The sequence below is a fragment of the Gopherus evgoodei genome, chromosome 2 (assembly GCF_007399415.2).
Source record: "Gopherus evgoodei ecotype Sinaloan lineage chromosome 2, rGopEvg1_v1.p, whole genome shotgun sequence".
Lineage (NCBI taxonomy): Eukaryota > Metazoa > Chordata > Testudines > Testudinidae > Gopherus > Gopherus evgoodei.
The window spans coordinates 82,182,537-82,199,963 of NC_044323.1; the positions used below are offsets into that span (position 1 = coordinate 82,182,537).

A 17,427-nucleotide genomic window follows, 5' to 3' on the forward strand; every position below is an offset into this window, starting at 1 on the left:
CCCTCAGCAGCCGGTGCCATGGCTGGGCTCCCCTGCAGCAACCCCCTTAAGATTTAGTCAAGGATATTTTTAGTAAAAGTCATGGACGGGTCACAGCACCTGAATTTTTGTGTATTGCCCATGACCTGTCTATGACTTTTACTAAAAATATCCCGACTAAATTATAGCCTTACTCACCAGTAATGAAATGATCCAGCTCCTCTGGGACCTATACAGGCCCTGATCAGAAAGGACTGAGGACACATCTTTCAATAGCTCGGTCCCCCCCAGCGTGCTGTCCTACTTGATAAAAACTGGTTGGAACTATCTCAGATCAGACACAGGTACAGACCCTGCATCAGCAGTAGGTAGCAAGCCCCCATGCCTCTGATAGGATTAACCGGAGCCACTCGTGTGAGCCCAGAAGAGCTCTTGCCGGAGAAGGGCAGAGCTCCCCCGCGCCTGGTCAGGCAGACAGGCGGGGCCAGCAGCCTCCCACTGGAGCAGGGCTTTAGCGCGTGGGCCCCACAGGCAGCCCCGAGTACTACGGGGCGGGTGCAGGTGACGCCCCCCAACATGAAGCGTAGGTTCGGGGGGCGGGAGCTCTATGCAGCCAGCTCCTCCCGCTAGCCCTGGCTTCCGCCAGCACCGACCCCGCGAGGGGAGCTCGTCCCCGGGGCGAGCCGTCACGTGAGCTCGCCAGAGATCCGGAAGAGCAGCCGGCGGCATCACCGCGTGGCTTCGGCTCGTGCGGGGCCGGCGGGCTCGGCTTGCTGCGATGCGGGCCGGCTGGGGCGCCGCGTACTCGGCCGTGGCCGGCCTGCTGGGGGCGCTGGCCGCCTGCTCCGCTAAACTGGCTCTGGGCGCTGATTACTTGCGGGAGGCGTGTGCAGCTGCGGCCGGAGGGGAGGAGGCGGCCGCTGGCGCCTGTGTTTGGGTAAGAGCTGGGCAGCTGCTCCTTGCCTTGGCTGGCCACTGAGCGCCACTTCCGCCATCCGGGGAGGGGGAGAAACCAGCACCTGTGTGATCGGCCTTGGAAGAGACACACATAGGGTGACCAGACAGCAAGTGTGAAATCAGACCGGGGGCTGGGGGAGTAATAGGTGCCTATATGAGAAAAAGACCCAACAATCTTGACTGTCTATATAACATCGGGACATCTGGTCACTAGAGACACACAGTCAGAGCCTGCAACCCCCCTCCCCCAGCTGATCTCACTCCCAGGTAGGGTGACCAGAAAGCAAGTGTGAAAAATCGGAAAAGGGGGTGGGGGGTAATAGGAGCCTATATAAGAAAAAGACCCCAAAATCGGGACATCTGGTCACCCTACTCCCAGGGCCCCAGCACAGCGGTAGTTGCTCTCCCAGCAACACAGAGCCACGTGGTGTGCACCCATCCCTGCACAATCAACCCCACAGTCAGAGCCACTCACCCTTCCTTGTGCCTCTGGGGAGTGCAGGCAAAGTCCTAATAAAACGTTAGCATACTACACCAACCCTTGGGTATGGCTTTGTCAGGAGCAGGTTAGTATCCAAAGATCTTGGCTGGGAGTACGTACACTAAGAAGGGTGTCTAAATTTCTAAATACCGGTCCCCTCTCCTGTGTATGTGCTTAGGGGGAAAGTTTTTCCTTACAAGGACAGGCCATATTTTGGATGAAGCCATGAGCCATCCTTTCAAAGAGAAAAGAAGGACACTGGAAGACCCTGCAGTGTGCACCTTGTGTCCTGTATTGCTGCCCCTTGTAGTTTTAGTCTGCATCCCTCTTCCCTTGTGAAAATGAAACTGACAAGAATTTAAGGTTTACAACATATATCTCAGTGGCTGCTGTCCCTGGAGAGCAGGTAGTGGAGATCCAGGTCAAGATTTGATGTTGACTGATGTGAAATAATCATGTGCATTTTTAAAATGACTATTTTAAAGAATTGGAAAAGAACAAACTGTTCCTGCATTAAGTATCAAAGGGTAGCTGTGTTAGTCTGTATCCACAAAAACAACGAGTCCGGTGGCACCTTAAAGACTAACAGATTTATTAGGCATAAACCTTTTAGGTGGCACCGGACTCCTTGTTGTTTTTGTTCCTGCATTAAGTCATCCAGAGGTGTCAGTGGGAGACTGGGTAGAGTCTATATTACATACTGTTTGATGCGCAGGGGAAGGTTTGGAAGAAATGTTGGCTTAGTGTTACTTAGAACATGTAACATACTTTCCAGAGACGTAGAAGACATTTCACCAGGTGATGATTCTTAGTTTTTGTCACAGAGCCGTCATCAATGGCTGCATGGTACATGTCCTGTTTTGTGAGAGCAGACAGTTAACAAAAAAGCACTGCTGTGGCTCCTCATTACCTCTGTGGCTGATTTGACACAACAGCTTACTAGCTCTGTACTGCATTGTATTATTATGTATTATACTGTATCGTAGATTCATAGATTGCAAGACCAGAAGGGACCATTGTGATCATCTAGTCTGACCTCCTGTATAACACAGGCCATAGAATTACCCCAAAATAATTATTAGAACAGGTCCTTTTAGAAAAACATCCAAGCTTTATTAAAAAGTTACCAATTTACCCTTGGTAAATTATTCCAATGGTTAATTGTCCTCACTGTCAAAAATGTACACCTTATTTCCAGTCTGAATTTGTCTAGCTTCAATGTCCAGCCATTGGATCATGTTATACCTTTCTCTGCTACATTGTTGAGCCCATTATTAAATATTTATTCCTCCAGTGTAGATACTTATAGACTGTATTCAAGTGACCCTTTAACCTTCTCTTTGTTAAGCTAAATGGATTGAGCTCTTGGAAGTTACAAGAGCACATTTGCAAGCCATTCATCATTTCCGTGCTTGAGTCCAGACTGTGGCATCAGTCCTAATTAGAATTAAAAGTCAACATTTCAAACTGATTTAGTCGTACAGTTACCAAAAAAAAAATGAGTGGGAGTTCCAAATTAGTTATGCACAATATATTTTCACCACAGTAGTAGCTAGGAGCCCTAGTCATGGCCCAGGTGCTCACTGTGCTAGGCACTAAACAAACAGAACAAAGAGACAATACCTTGCCCCAAGAAGCTGATGAGAAAAGACAACAAATGGATCCAGATGGGGTGAGAGCAAGAAGAGTACAACTAAACAATGAGACAATAGTTGTTGGCATAATGGCTGTGACCACACCAGTTGTCAGGTTTTTTGTAGGCGTCATGGCAAAGGAGAGTTTGAAGGAGGGATTTCAAGGAGAACGACAAAGGGGTTTTGCAGACGCTTAGAGGGATCTCCTCCCCAGTGTGAGAGGCAGTATGGGAGAAAGCAGGAAAGTGGTGGTTTGAATATTTAACGAGTAGGCAATGGAGTCTGATGTCATTGGCCTGTCAGAGGTGGGAGTCGACATCTCGATAGCAGATGAGAAATGATAGATAGAGGAGGGATAGGTCATGAGAGGCCTTGAAAATGAAGACATTATAAAGTAGTAGTGCCCTGTTGTGTGCAGTGTTTTGCACAATAGTATTTCCAGAGGGTGGTGTCAGGGATACCAGAATTGGCTCCTATATGTTCCTGATGTTGAGCCATCAAGGGACTGGGCCTAATGCCAGGGCCGGCTCCAGGCACCAGCTTATCAAGCAGGTGCTTGGGGTGATAACTCTGGAGCGGGGCGGCACTTTCAGGTATTTGGCGGCAATTCGGCGGAGGGTCCCTGACTCCTGCTCGGAGCGAAGGACCTCCCGCTGAATTGCCGTGGATCGTGATCATGGCTTTTTTATTTATTTATTTTTTGGCTGCTTGGGGCAGCAAAACCCCTGGAGCCAGCCCTGCCTAATGCAAAAAAAAATTAAGTGTTTTCACCAGATATGAAGTGTATACACCCACACTAGTGGGAGTGAAAACTATAGACAAAGGCTACGGCCTACAGCAAGAGAGATGGATAACCCTGGGATAATTGCTGTAATCACTGTGTTTCTAGATAATGTGGGTACCCCTCTCTTTACTAAAGCTTTGTAATACATTCAAATAGTTATCGTAAGTTCCTGGGGTTCCTTAGTGTATCCACTCTGGAACCACTGGCTGTGGAGTTGTTCCTTCAGCTATTATGGCTTTTCTTCTCATGGGTCATACCTTTGTGACAGAAAATAAATTGCTTATTTGATTCTTTGCATCAAATATCTCCAGTGGCCGGTGATGGGACACTAGATGAGGAGGGCTCTGAGTTACTGCAGAGAGTTCTTTCCCACATGGCTGGCTGGTGGATCTTGCCCACAAGCTCAGGATCTAACTGATCGCCATATTTGGGGTCAAGAAGGAACTTTCCCCTGAGTCTGATTGGCAGAGACCCAGACTGGATGGGGAGCTGGGCAGTTTGCCTTCCTTTGAAGCAAGGGGCATGGGTCACTGGCAAGTCTAAATGGTGGATCCTCTGTAACTTGAAGTTTTGAAATCATGATTTGTGGAGTTCAGTAACTCAGCCAGAGGTTAGGGGTCTATGACAGGAGTGAGTGGGTGAGATTCTGTGGCCTACGATGTGCAGGTCAGACTAGATGATCATGGTGGTCCCTTCTGACCTTAAAGTCTCTGAGGTCTCTCTTAGATGTAGCATCCTTACACCGTTTCCTCAGTAATGCAAGGGTGATTTTGCTCTTAGATTAATGCCAAAATCATTCCTTATCATGCTGTACTGTAACTCAGCTATTCATAGCGCAATGTCGTTGTAGTTAACACAAGACTGACAAATGCACAGCAGTAACTGTGAATATAAAGCCTATAAATAGGATCAAAAGTTTCTGGTGCCATTTTGATAAAACTGCACAAGGGAGGAAGCTAGCATGATATGGGAAATGGCCACAGTCCAACCAGAATGTCCTTATTTGTAGCCTTTTTCCATAATTCTTTGTGTAATTGGTGGATATTATTGCATTTTAAAATAAACAGGAAATATTTGTTCTGGTTCCTTTCTCTTGCTAACAGCTTTCTCTTCTCCTTCCAGTTGTTTTTCCCCTTCCTTTTCCTTTCGTTGAAAGAAAAACTAGATGCAGTTATTGATTTCCATCGTGCCTCACCTCAGATGCTGTGTTCAACTTTGTTCAATGGTCTTGGGAATGCTTCTCTGCATTTTGATCATTTCTTTTGTAGTTACCACAGTATTTAAAAACACAGAAGTGTGTATCATTTCTGGTTTGGATTTGCATACACAGACAGTAAAAGATTATTTCTGTTTTAAATCAAGAGGTGAGGCTGCAGGTGTAGGTAATATGAAAAACCACATGGGGAGAATTGTTTAGTCATGTAGTAAACATTATTGACAGATCCAAAATTGTACTTGTTGGATTACCAGTGCCAAGAGACCACAATTATTTTGCATCGTGTAAATAATAAATAATGAACAACTACGTATTATGAGGTTAGTGAGGATTTTAAAGCACATATCGAAAAGTATGTCAGAGAGTCTAGACACTTACACAGGATAGAGCAATTTGATCCAAAGGAAAAAACCACAAAAAACTAGACTGGACATATCAGGCCCTAACTCAGGAAATGGGAAATTCGCCCTTTCTAATTATTGGAGCTGGTTAATTTTTTATTTTTTTTTTTGCATATCCTCTCCCACCCTTTTTTATTTAAAAAAATATTCAAAATATGTCCAAATAAATCTGTTAGTCTTTAAGGTGCCACCGGACTCCTTGTTGTTTTTGTGGATACAGACTAACACGGCTACCCCCCGATACAAAAAATGTTGATCCTCTGCATAATGATGGGGGGGAACATAAAAAATGTTGACCAGCTTTGCTAATTATTTGAAGCAGGGGTGATCAACATGTCTGTTTTGTGCAGTGGATGCTAAACGCTAGGTCAGGGGTGGCCAACCTGTGGCTCTGGAGCAACTGCTGCTCTTCAGAAGTTAATATGCGGGGGTGGGGTGGTGCTCACTGCCTCTGCCACAGGTCCTGCCCCCATTCCACCCCTTCCCATCCCCTCCCCTGAGCCTTCCGTGCCCTCGCTCCTCTCCTTCCCCCCCAGAGTCTCCTGCACACCATGAAATAGCTGATCAGGAGGTGTGGGGAGGAAGGGGGAGGCGCAGATTGGCTGGGCTACTGGTGGGTGGGAGGCGCTGGGAGTGGGACGGGGGTTGGGGCTGGAGCAGATTGGGGGGCTGATGATGTATTACTGTGGCTCTTTGGCGATGTACATTGGTAAATTCTGGCTCTTTCTCAGGCTCAGATTGGCCAACCATGCGCTAGTGTACTGGTCAGTGCTAAGTGCCACTCTGTAAAATACCTTATTTAAGCTAATCTTAGCCATACCTGGCAGAGCATTAAAGGATCTTCTGATGAACACATCTGGTGTGTATAAGCAAGCTCTGTTGCCAATCCATATCTGGTACAGAAGTGCGTGACAGTTTTTCTTTTTTAATAACAAGTTGTTTCTCCCAATTGCCTGTTTCTAACTCCATCTTGAACAAGAATTCTGAACCCAATTAATCTTTTTAGTTGTAACAATAACAAGTGGACCCATGAACTGTCTTGCCAGTGACTGGAATTGAGCAGTAGGACAGTTCTTAGCCTTATATATTTCAGAATCTCAGGGCATAGGTGCTGACTCCATGGGTGCTCCAGGGCTGGAGCACCCACGGGGAAAAATTAGTGGGTGCAGAGCATCCACGAGCAGCCAACCTCCCCTCCCCCACCTCACTTCCCCCTCCCCCTGAGCACGCCGCATCCTTGCTCCACCTCCTACTTCCCAGCAGCGGGGAAAGGTTCCAGCTGCTGGCCGAAGCCTTTCCCCTCTGCCTCCCCCTTCTAGAGTTTTGCCTGCTGCCAGAGTCTTTCACTGGTGGGGAAAGGCTCTGGCAGCTTCCTGCAGTGGGGACAGGCTCTGGCAGCAGTGAGGCTGGGGGACGCTATACTGCTAAAAATAGCGGTGTAGACAGGGCGAGGCACTGCTTGGGCAAGTAGAGAGACATATACATATTCACAGGGTTCAGGCATGTCACCTAAGCAGTGCCTCACCCTGTTTGCTGCCATTTATACCCGTGCAGGAGGAGCATGCAGTGTATGGACTCTACATGGCATCGTATGGAGTGTGCATTGTAGACGTACCCTTAGAATCAATTTTAGTTCTGCATTCTCACTCCAACAGCATCTGTACCACAGCTATAGGCATGGGCGGCGGTTGGAACCCCGCTCTGGGGAGGCTACCCCCAAGCTCTGCCCCTTCTGCCCACACCCTCCCCACGGCCGAAGCCACAAGACTCCCGGTGCCCCCCACACCCCCTCAGCTATTGGAGCCCCAGACCAGCTGCAGCCCCGAGTGCCCCCACACACACACGGAGGAGCTCCAGCCGGGCTGGCCAAAGCCCCGAGCCAAGCCTTTCCCCCGCCCAGAGGAGCCCCGTCTGGGCTGGCCAAAGCCCTGAGCTGACCTTCCCTCTGCCTGGAGGAGCCTGGGGCTGGCTGCAGCTGCACCGTGCCGCTCTTTCCCAGACCCAACCCACCCAGTGCCCAGGGGAAAAGTTCCTATAGAAGATGCTTTTTGATATGCCCCATGCAGGTTCTGGGGCAGCGGAGGAGGCACATACTGCCTCCTCAGCCGCCCTGGAACCTGCATGGGGCATAACAAAGCAAAAAACTTTGCCGCCAAACCCCACAACCAGGGGTCCTCACCAAAGGCAGAGCCTCTCCTGGCCTGTTATACCTGATGCGCATGGCCATAGGCAAGTGGTATAGTTCTTGCTGACTTCAGGGGGCTGTGTGATAAGCAAAATCTACAGGAACTGAGGATGAATGTTAAATGTCAACCATTACTTACGGTATCTGGAAAGTTGTACCTAATGCTAAACATAGATTAGTGCTTTTAAGGGGTTGTGGTTTGAATTTAATGTGAGGCAAGAAGAGATTGTAAATAGCCCCTCTACCTCATTTTCATTGTATTTTACCTCTCTTGGGACAGGAGAGAGATCCTGGAATATTTAAAGTATAAATTCAGATGAGGTCCAGCTCTTAAAAACTTTCTATCCAGTAACCAGGGGTGGCTCTAGGCATTTTGCCGCCCCAAGCACAGAAGGCAGGCTGCCTTTGACGGCTTGCCTGTGGGAGGTCCCCGGTCCCACAGATTCAGTGGCAGCCTGCGGGAGGTCCACGCAAGCTGCGGGACCGGCGGACCCTCCGCAGGCATGCCACAGAAGGCAGCCTGTCTGCCGCCCTCGCGGCAACCGGCAGAACGCCCCCTGCAGCTTGCCGCCCCAAGCACACGCTTGGCGTGCTGGTGCCTGGAGTCGCCCCTGCCAGTAACTTTTGATTTATTAGGCTGAATATTCAAAACAGTTCTTAGAAACAAGATAAGATTGCTCAATTTTTAGAAACAAGGAAATGCCTTGGTCCTTTCCTGTGAAAATAAGTGGTAATAACAATGAAACAATTATTTCTATAGCAGCACAGGCGTACATGGCATTTTAGAGACTTATTACAGTAGTGGGTGGGTGAGATTCTGTGACCTGTGTTGTGCAGGAGGTCAGACTAGACGACGATAATGGTCCCTTCTGACCTTAAAGTCAGTGACTCTAAAGTCTATGGCTTCAGTGCACCTGATTCTGCAAAGAGTCATTTCCATAAGACCAAAAGGGGACCATTATGATCCCCTATCCTGGTAATGAGAAGTACTTTTGTTATAGGCGCATCTTGTTGGGCCCTTTTAAAATATAATATGTTGAATTTAATTAAAATGTAAAGGTTGGGTTTTTATTTCTAAATCCCCACATCCGCCCACCCAACAGTAACACTATACAGAAATGTAACACCATCCTGAGAAAGCGGAGACTGTCCGATACAAAGGGGCAGAGGGCCAGGCTATGAAGAAGGGGTTAGCACAAAGGGAAGCAAATACGGCACTGTCAGGCCCACCCCAGCACTCACTCACCCAGGACCGAGCAGAGAAGCCCCAAGAGGCCGGTGGTGTCTGAGCACAATGCCCACTCGGGACAAGGTTCACCAAAGAAGTGGTGAGTATGGAGTGGGAGGGCTCAACCCATTAAGGACTTTAAGGGAAGTAATTTCAAAAGTGCTCAGCCTTAGCCTAACTCAGCTTCTGTTGAAGTCAACAGAGCTTTACCACTAACTTCAGTGGGAACAGAGTTAGGCCAGTGCTGAGTCTTTTCAAAATCTCACCCTAATCATCTACAGTCAGCTCACTGGAGGACAGTGTAAATAATGGAGCAGAGGTGTAAACTGGCTCACTGGGGTTGAGTAGAGGTGAAGTTCCATTCCCAACAAGCTGTATTCAAAGACCTGCTATAAAGGTCAAATCAGGGCCCTAATAAGAAAAACTTAAAGAATTAAGAGTCTCTGAATTTACTATGTGGGCCTTTGTCTTTAATCTTGACCACTAAGTATTGTGTCACAAAATCCAATTGCCTCCCCAGGCTGGCAGTAAACAGTTTGTCCCTATCATGAACAAAGGCACCTTTTGCTATTAAGGCACTTGAGGGTGAGGCAAAGCATAGTTAATCCCCGTGGAGAAGGCAACTCCTTCAGGTGTGTTTGTTCAAAGGCTCATTCACTGATATCAATTGAAGATTGATCTCTTTTAAGTATTTAGTTGGATCTAGCATAAAGGTATGTACGATAAAGGCTTGGCCATTAATCTAATGCACAGGGAAAAAATGTTTTTTCCTGCTCTCAGGCACTCAGATGTTTGCAGGGCTTTTTTGCCATTTCGGTTTCCTCCCTCACCTCTCCATATCCTTACTTCAAGGACATAACATAGAGCAGATCATGGCATGAAACCCAGGTATATTAATGGGGGAAGTGGGAGATTTGCAAATAATGTACAGTTCTTAAACAAAAGTAAACAGCAGCCTTTTTCCAGACTGAGGTCCTGATCCTACAACGAGCTGTACACAGACAGAAGGGCCTGTTCACTCAGAGCTTATGTCAGGATCACACCCTGGGTTCTGTTTCTAATCAGACCTGCAGGTTCATTTTGTCTTAGAAACTTGCTAGTGTTGGAAGATGCTTGAATCCAGCAGCTGCCGGATTGCACTTGGCTATTTGCCTGCAGCGCAGAGCTCTCCCTGGAGTGTGCAGAACCATTTACAATAGAACTTAGTTCTCTCAAATGCCTCTCAGCAGAAACATGATTTGCCCCTGCTCTAACGTCTCCCTACAAACGCTGTGTCAGAATAGCTAGCAAGAGGGTAGTAGGGAGCATTGGTTTCTATATGATTTTCATATCATGCTTTGGACAGATTCTGGATCAAATTTAGCCTTTCCTTAAACAAGCACAACTGAAGGGTTCAGTGCGCTCTCTTATGCCAGGACTGAATGTGGTCCATTGTGTGCCGCAGGAAATAAGTGGTTTAGATGCATTGAAGCTTGAATCAGAGGGCCTTCTAGATGGTTTTGTCTTCCTTACCAGTATAGGACCGTTCGCGTATGTTTTCCATACAGTTTGTAGTCTGAGATAGCCAGACAGGCAGGATTTTATTGCATAATCTATCAGTGAGTCATCCTCCATCTGTGATTGTTACATCCACATTCCAGTTGTTTCCTTCTATGGTGGCGTTGGTTGTCCTCTGCAATTTAGTATGCCAGTTTAGTATGTTCTTTTACTCATTTGTTTAGTTTAAGACACACAGTTGTATGCGGCTCATTTCCCTTTTCTATTTTAATGTAACATAAAGTGGGGAGATATTCAGTGGTCATGTAAAATGTTGATTGACATTCACAAAGGTAGAAGTCCTTGTGTACTACAGCACTACAGGTAGCAGCAGTATAAGCTCCCCTACAACCACGCCTCCTCAGTATTGTTCTGCAGGATCCACTGCTAGCAAGGCAGAAGTTCTCTCTGCGGGACCATTCAATCTTTTTGGCTGTTCTGCTGAGGATTCAGGTTGTGGGGGAGATTTGGTGGAGCAGCTTTCTGTTCTCTAGGAATTGTGGAAGACCAGCTCATTTCAGATTGGTAACTGAGCAAATGGTCAGAAGGTAATAACTTATACTCACTATAGGCCTGAACTGAAATGATGTCCTGAACAGCTGCTGAATACTGCTGATTCCCATGAACAATGAACTATCTAGTCTCCTTACAGCTTCCTTCATTATCACTTGTGCAACAGCAATAAAGAACGAGCATCTCCATATGCCAATATTCCTCTGTCTCTGCTCCAGTGACACCCCTCACACCCACATACAGCAGCAGCAGCAACCGGTAGATGGGCACAGGCACTCGGTTTCCTTTCTTCTCCTCACAGCCCAGAACAGTCAATCTGGGGACTGAGATTTTGCAGAACTTTGGTCTCTGGCTCTTCTTTGGTAGCCTAAAGTTCAAAGGCTGAGAGCAGATCTCTCAGATAATGCATTTTTAAGGATGTTCCAGCGAGGATGGATCCATTTCTTAGGGAATTTTCCTCCATAATGCAGTCTCCAGTCTGTCCCCCCCAACTCCCACCCCAGGAACTAGAGTCTGACCACAAGATAAAGAACATGTGGAGCTTGGATGCAGTTGGAGGGTAGGCGATTTTACTTCTCCGGGAATGTAGGCCAAGGCAATTGATAAACTGACATTCTCTGAAGCCCCAAGTCTGTTCAGAAGCTCAACATCTCCTGTAGGGTTATGTGCTCCATCAAATGATTTTGAAGCTAATAGGAGTGGAGGGTGCTTGGTATCTTGTAGGATCAAGCACTTTCTGAGGGATTCTCCTTCATTCAGTGGTAGGTGGTAAAGAGAAGAGCAACCGTTCTGTTTTCCTATGTGTCCTTTTTTTTTTCCTCCCTCCAGATTTTCTCTCTTCAGTGGTGAGGGAAAAACAGGGCATCGGTTCCTCTAATGTATCATCCGTTTAAAATGTCAGAACAGTCTTCATAATTTGCCTCCTTTTTATACGGCATATTAGTAAATGTAGAAACACAAGAGTTGAGATTTCACAAAATAATGTTTGTAATTCAGGTCCAGGCCAGTTCACAGCTTGTGACATTTTATTTTGCATAACGTGTTTGCAAAATAATTGGGAGAGTCAACTGTCAGTGAAAAAACATCTATATTTCTACCACCCCCCTTCTGCAGTTACACGTGGTGCTCAGAGTAGGATGCGTCGGTCTGGTGTTTGCATGCAATGCTGTCATGTGGACCTTCTTTGCAAAAGCCCTCCACTACGCCTCTTCCTCAGCGACCGCCACGGTGACAACAACAGCCTCCAACTTCATCTCTTCGGTGAGTAGAACTGAGTTCATAGATTTGAAGGCCAGAAGGGACCTCTGTGACGCTGGAATTGCCAGACTGGATCAGACCCCCTGGGGTCCATCTAGCCTAGTATTCTGTCTAACTGTGGCCAGCACCAGATACTCCAGAGGAAAATGTAAGAATGCCAGATTAGGCAGATGTGGGATAATCACACCAAAGATCATCTTGTCTGATCTACATGAAACAGGCTGTAGAATTTCTCCTAGTAAATTACTGTAGGGGAATTATTCTTCCCTAACTACATAAGCGAATGCTATCTTTCTCAGTGGCTTGTGATTGGTTTAGTGTTTATCATAATTTTCTGATAGGTTGAAACAGCCTGGCCTTGTCTTTGTGCATGTTTAAGAACTGGAGAGGAGACACACTGTCAGGGTTTTGCTTTTACTTTGCACCACTCTTTAGCAAGCCCCAAGCCAAAACCATCATGCCTTTAGGAATATGAGGTGTTTTACGCTTGCCCCTGCTTACCTGTAACTCTTCAACTGACATATTGATCTCTTTTCCCCTACTTTAGATCACTCTTGTCCAGTTTTTAGCACTATGGGCTTGATCCAAAGTCCAGTGAAGTCTTTCCATTGACTTTAGTGAACTTTAGATCAGTCCCCTTGTTTCCAGGAAGATATTGACTGTAGAAGATATTCAGAGATGACCAGCAAAAAAGATCAGGGTCTGCAGCACTGATTTGCAAGGAAGATTTAAAACAGCTTGTTTGGCCAAGAGATAACTTAAATCAGGAATCGGCCAATGGGGGCTTCAGGAAACAACGTGGGCCGAGGGATGTGCTGGCCATCGCTTCCTGCAGCCCCCATTGGCCTGGAGCGGCGAACCATGGCCAGTGAGAGCCGCGATCGGCCAAACCGCGGCAAGTAAACAAACCAACCCAGCCCGCCAGGGTGCTTACCCTGGTGAGCCGCGTGCCAGAGATTGCCCATCCCTGACTTAAATATTAGAGGTAACATTCTGGGCCCACTGAACAAAATGGGTATTTTGCCAAGGATAGAGAGGAATTTAGGGACTATAAGTAAGAGTAATGGGATAAAATTAAGAAAGAGAAAATTAAAATCAAATATGAACAAGACATTCCCATCATAACCTGCAGAATAGTGTTTCAGGGTAGTCCCATCACTTGGGACACTTAAGAGAAGGCTTGGAAGGATTCGATTTTTATCAGTAAATGTCGGTAAACGTCAATTTCACCATACACACACAAACCACTGAAATGTATTTCCATCAGGGATCATTAAAATTTACAACTAGGCAAAGTAAGAAGAATGCTGCTTGAGAACATATTAGAGTTTGATGGAAAGATATTTATTTTGTATATTTTGACATGTGATATTGACAGTTGTGTGTTTTAATAATTATAAAATTTTAACTGTTTGAATCTCAATATCTGTTTTCATTAAATAATTGTCTGATGCCCCTTAATTTCCCTCAGCTCTGAATATTCAAATTGGAAAAAATGCTTAAAAGTCAACATTATCATCTGTCAAAATTATAAAAAAACCAAAAATCAGCATCTGCCAAGTCTCTTTTTTACTGGGCTGGACAGAGCAACAGGGACTAATCCAGGGACCATGGATTGGATGACCTGGTAGGTCTTTTCCAACTTTAACTCCGGTGATTCTAAGTAACAGTACATGTTCCTGTTGGTGATGGTTGCAGTAGTTTCGTTAGGCAGGCTTTATACTAGGAATCACAGGTCAGATCATCTAGTGGTGTAATTCAGCGTAGCTCCACTGACTTCAGTGGAACTAGGCCATTGTACACGCCAGCTGAGGATCTGCCCCTGGTTTTGTACTGGAGAAGTGGTTTTTTTTTTGTTTTTTTTTTGTTTTTTTGCAACTTTGCCTTGTGAATGTATTTCTCTTTCCTTCCCTCAGGCTTTCCTGGGCAAGCTGCTCTTTGGAGAGACTCGTTCACTCTTGTGGTGGGTAGGGATCAGCATGACACTCTGTGGACTCCTGCTGCTGCACACAGCTTCACCTCACACAGAACAGCAGCATTCTGAGAAGAAGGACAAATAGAAACTAAACCCACTGGATTAGTTTGTGCAACAATCTAATGACAAAATCAGCCTTCAGGCCTTTCTGCTGTAAGTGGGTGATGCTCCTGCAGACTTGCTCCTTGGATGATTCTCCCTCGTATGTTGCTGTCATGGTTACAGGGCGAACTGTGCTTTGACTTTGTTTTTTTAACTCTGTCCCCTTAAGTGATAGGCTTGACTGCCTGCTCCTCACTCCGGGCGGAACTATGCAGTCCAACCACTCTGGCTCTGGGTCTCAGACTCCTTGTTTCTCAACCATGTGATCTGAGGCCCAGTTGAGTTAGGCATCTGTAAGCCTTTTTGCTCTGGGGACCAGCAATCAGCAAAGTGGTTAAAAGTGACTCAAAACAGCTTCTTCAAAACAATGTATCATATATTCCTTCCCACAGAGCAAAGGGTACAAACATTAAAGGGCTACATGCAGATTTCCCTTAGCCTAAGCCTTAATCTTTCCTTGCCAGCTTTCATGTGTCTCAGCCAAGCCTGTCATCTCTGTCTACATTGGGAAAAGCTGACTGCCCCTGCTCCAGTTGCTGTGACTCTGTGTCCCCTTGCCAGCCTGTCAGCTCTCACTGACACTCCTGCAGCCCTCACCGTTTTTTAGGCTTAGGGTCCTCTAATGTTTAGTATCCTCCTCTTGATCCTAGGCTTAGCCTTAGGAAGAGCAATCTAGCCTGGCTGGAGTCTTCTAGGAGTTATTCCCCCAATAAACAGCTTTTCTGTTGCTTCCTCAGAACCCTCATCTATGTTATTGTGTTACCTTTCCTGCTTGGGTCCTCTAACAACCCTTTTGCTCTATCTCCATGGTAAGCGACCCGTCATAAACACACACAGCCGTGCACTATATTTACAGAAAATAGTACAGCTATTTCCTGGTTGCATTGTCTGTTTAGGACCTCAGAGACTGTGACAACAGGGCTGCATTAAGGTGAACTAAAGCACTTGTACTGTACCATGAAGTAGAACAGCACAGAAACTGTTTCATTTCTGTACGCTGTGAGGCACCTAGCACTCTGTTCTTGGTAAATAGTACGTGCCACAGTGATGGCAGGTGGCTATTCAAGGAGTCACGTGGGAACTCTTGTCTCTCCAAGCCAGTGGTACAATTCTTGAAGCAATTCCTGTTTTACATTTCAGCAGGCGAAGGTATGATACTGTGTATTGAATCACTGGCCCAAACTCTGCTCCTGTTTATTCCTAAAACTCTTGGATGTCACTAGGGTTGTGTGGATGTACTTGAAAGCAAGATTTGGTTAAGAGTCTGTAGAGATGAAAGAGACCTGTTAATTCATCTGCTGCAGTCTATTCACTGACCAGGCTGGGATTGTTCCCTTCTCTAGTTCTAAATGTTCCAAACAATGTGTATTCCACCACTTCCCTTAGAAGCTCAGCACAGGATACCTCACTGCTAGGAAGATTTTTCTGTATCTTTCGCCTAAATATTCCTTGCATTCTACGAGCCCCAGTCATATCTCTGTCCTATTCAACACACTAAAAAAAAATTCCTCCCCCTCCAGGGTGTTTACATTCTTCACTTATTTATAGCCTGTTCTTTCTCATTCATTTTGTCACTGCGTTACCAAGTTATATGCATATAAATATTTCTTTGTAAACCAATCCCACTAGACTCCAGATCAGTTTTGTTGTTGAACTTCCTCAAATATGTCAATATTGTATCTGTCACATAAGATGCCCTGGTCTGAGAATGATATTCCAGGCATAGTGACATCAGAGCCTTATGGACTGTGACTGTTTTTCCTTTCTCTGACAATAAAGCTGTTTTGGGTTTTGGAAATAATGTTAAATGTTAACAGTGGTGTCCAGGTCCATTTTCTATGGGTCAATAAGTTTACTTTGCCACTGGAGTGAATTGCATACAGGTCAGAAACAAAAGCAAAAAATGGAAAACAAAAGGGATGAAATGGACAAACTTGGATTCCTTAGTATTTCAATAAATATTCATAGACTCGTAAGAGTCTATGGTCCCTGTAAGGGCAGGCCATATTCCTTCAGAAAGGAAGGAGTCAATGGAAAGTCAGAGGAGTCACTGGAGCCAGTGCTTACGGGATATGAAACTGATACAGCATCTGCCTTTTGGCATAGTCTCTGGACCAAAATTCTGCACTCAGTTATACCAGTGTAAATATAAAGTAACTTCACTGACCTCCATAGTTTGGATTCATGCCAGTATTGCTGAGTATGGACTTTGGTCCTCTAAGTTTCTGAATGTGTATAGGTTCAGTACATTACATACTGGAGAAAGTGTGACTTATAAGGTAGGTAGATTCTTTTTTACCACATCTTTTATAAAGGCAATTTTTAACAACAATCCTAATTCAGAGAAACAAAGGTACATAAGGATTTGCACCTCTGTGCTGGATATTTCACCAGTTTGTTCTGGGATCACCAGTATCTTGTAACTGTGGGAACTGAGGCCTTTAGCCATAATTTTAGCATTCTGCATGTTCATAAGAGATAGGAGGCTCCATTTTGGCCAAACATTAGGGTTACCGAGTTTATCTGGTCTTAAAGATCTGTAACATATATTCTAAACATATATTCTGCTGGTCTTGAGAGGCCTGTCTCTAACTAACATTTTAAATGATTTTGGTAGTTGTTCACAAATTCAGAGAGCCAGTTCTCATCTAGGGCCCATCTAAAGTCACCTGCATTATCAGAACCCTGGCCAGTGAGTATCCTTGGCTTGTCACCACTCGCAAATCTGCTCAGTATCTGCCAGACATCTAAAGGAAACCTGCAAAGGAGGGGTCGGGGTGGAGGTTATGCTTGCACCATTTTTCTCTTCTTGCTGGTGTATAAAATAGGCCTGATTTGTTTTGTTTTCTTTTTCTTTTAAATGGTTTTTGGGTGTGTGTGGTTTATTTCAGTGTGTTTTTCACACTGGAAATTCAAGTCATTTGTGGAATCTGAAGACTCTCTTGATAACTGCAGAGCTAGCAGGATTCTGACGCACACAGATCTAGACTGAGAGGAAAATGTTTCTTGTTTGCTTACACTGGTTAAAAACTATTGAATAGACTAGGTCCAACCTATTGATTTCAGACATGTGGAGAACTTAGGAATTGCTGGGTTGGACTAGACCAATGCTGGCTCTAAAAAGGGCCAGCACCAACTGCTTCAGAAGAAGTTGTAAGAACTGAGCAGTAGACAGGAAC

The 17,427-nt window shown here is 45.6% G+C and overlaps 1 protein-coding gene across 1 annotated transcript; it reads left to right on the forward strand.

The window, feature by feature from the left end:
• The first annotated feature begins 749 nt into the window (after positions 1 to 749).
• On the forward strand, positions 750 to 15,868 carry TMEM42 (transmembrane protein 42). Its single transcript, XM_030551177.1, has 3 exons — positions 750 to 916; positions 12,028 to 12,174; positions 14,088 to 15,868. Exons 1-3 carry the CDS (start codon positions 758 to 760, stop codon positions 14,229 to 14,231), a joined length of 450 nt encoding a protein of 149 aa, XP_030407037.1. The 5' UTR covers positions 750 to 757; the 3' UTR covers positions 14,232 to 15,868.
• Positions 15,869 to 17,427: the final 1,559 nt, after the last annotated feature.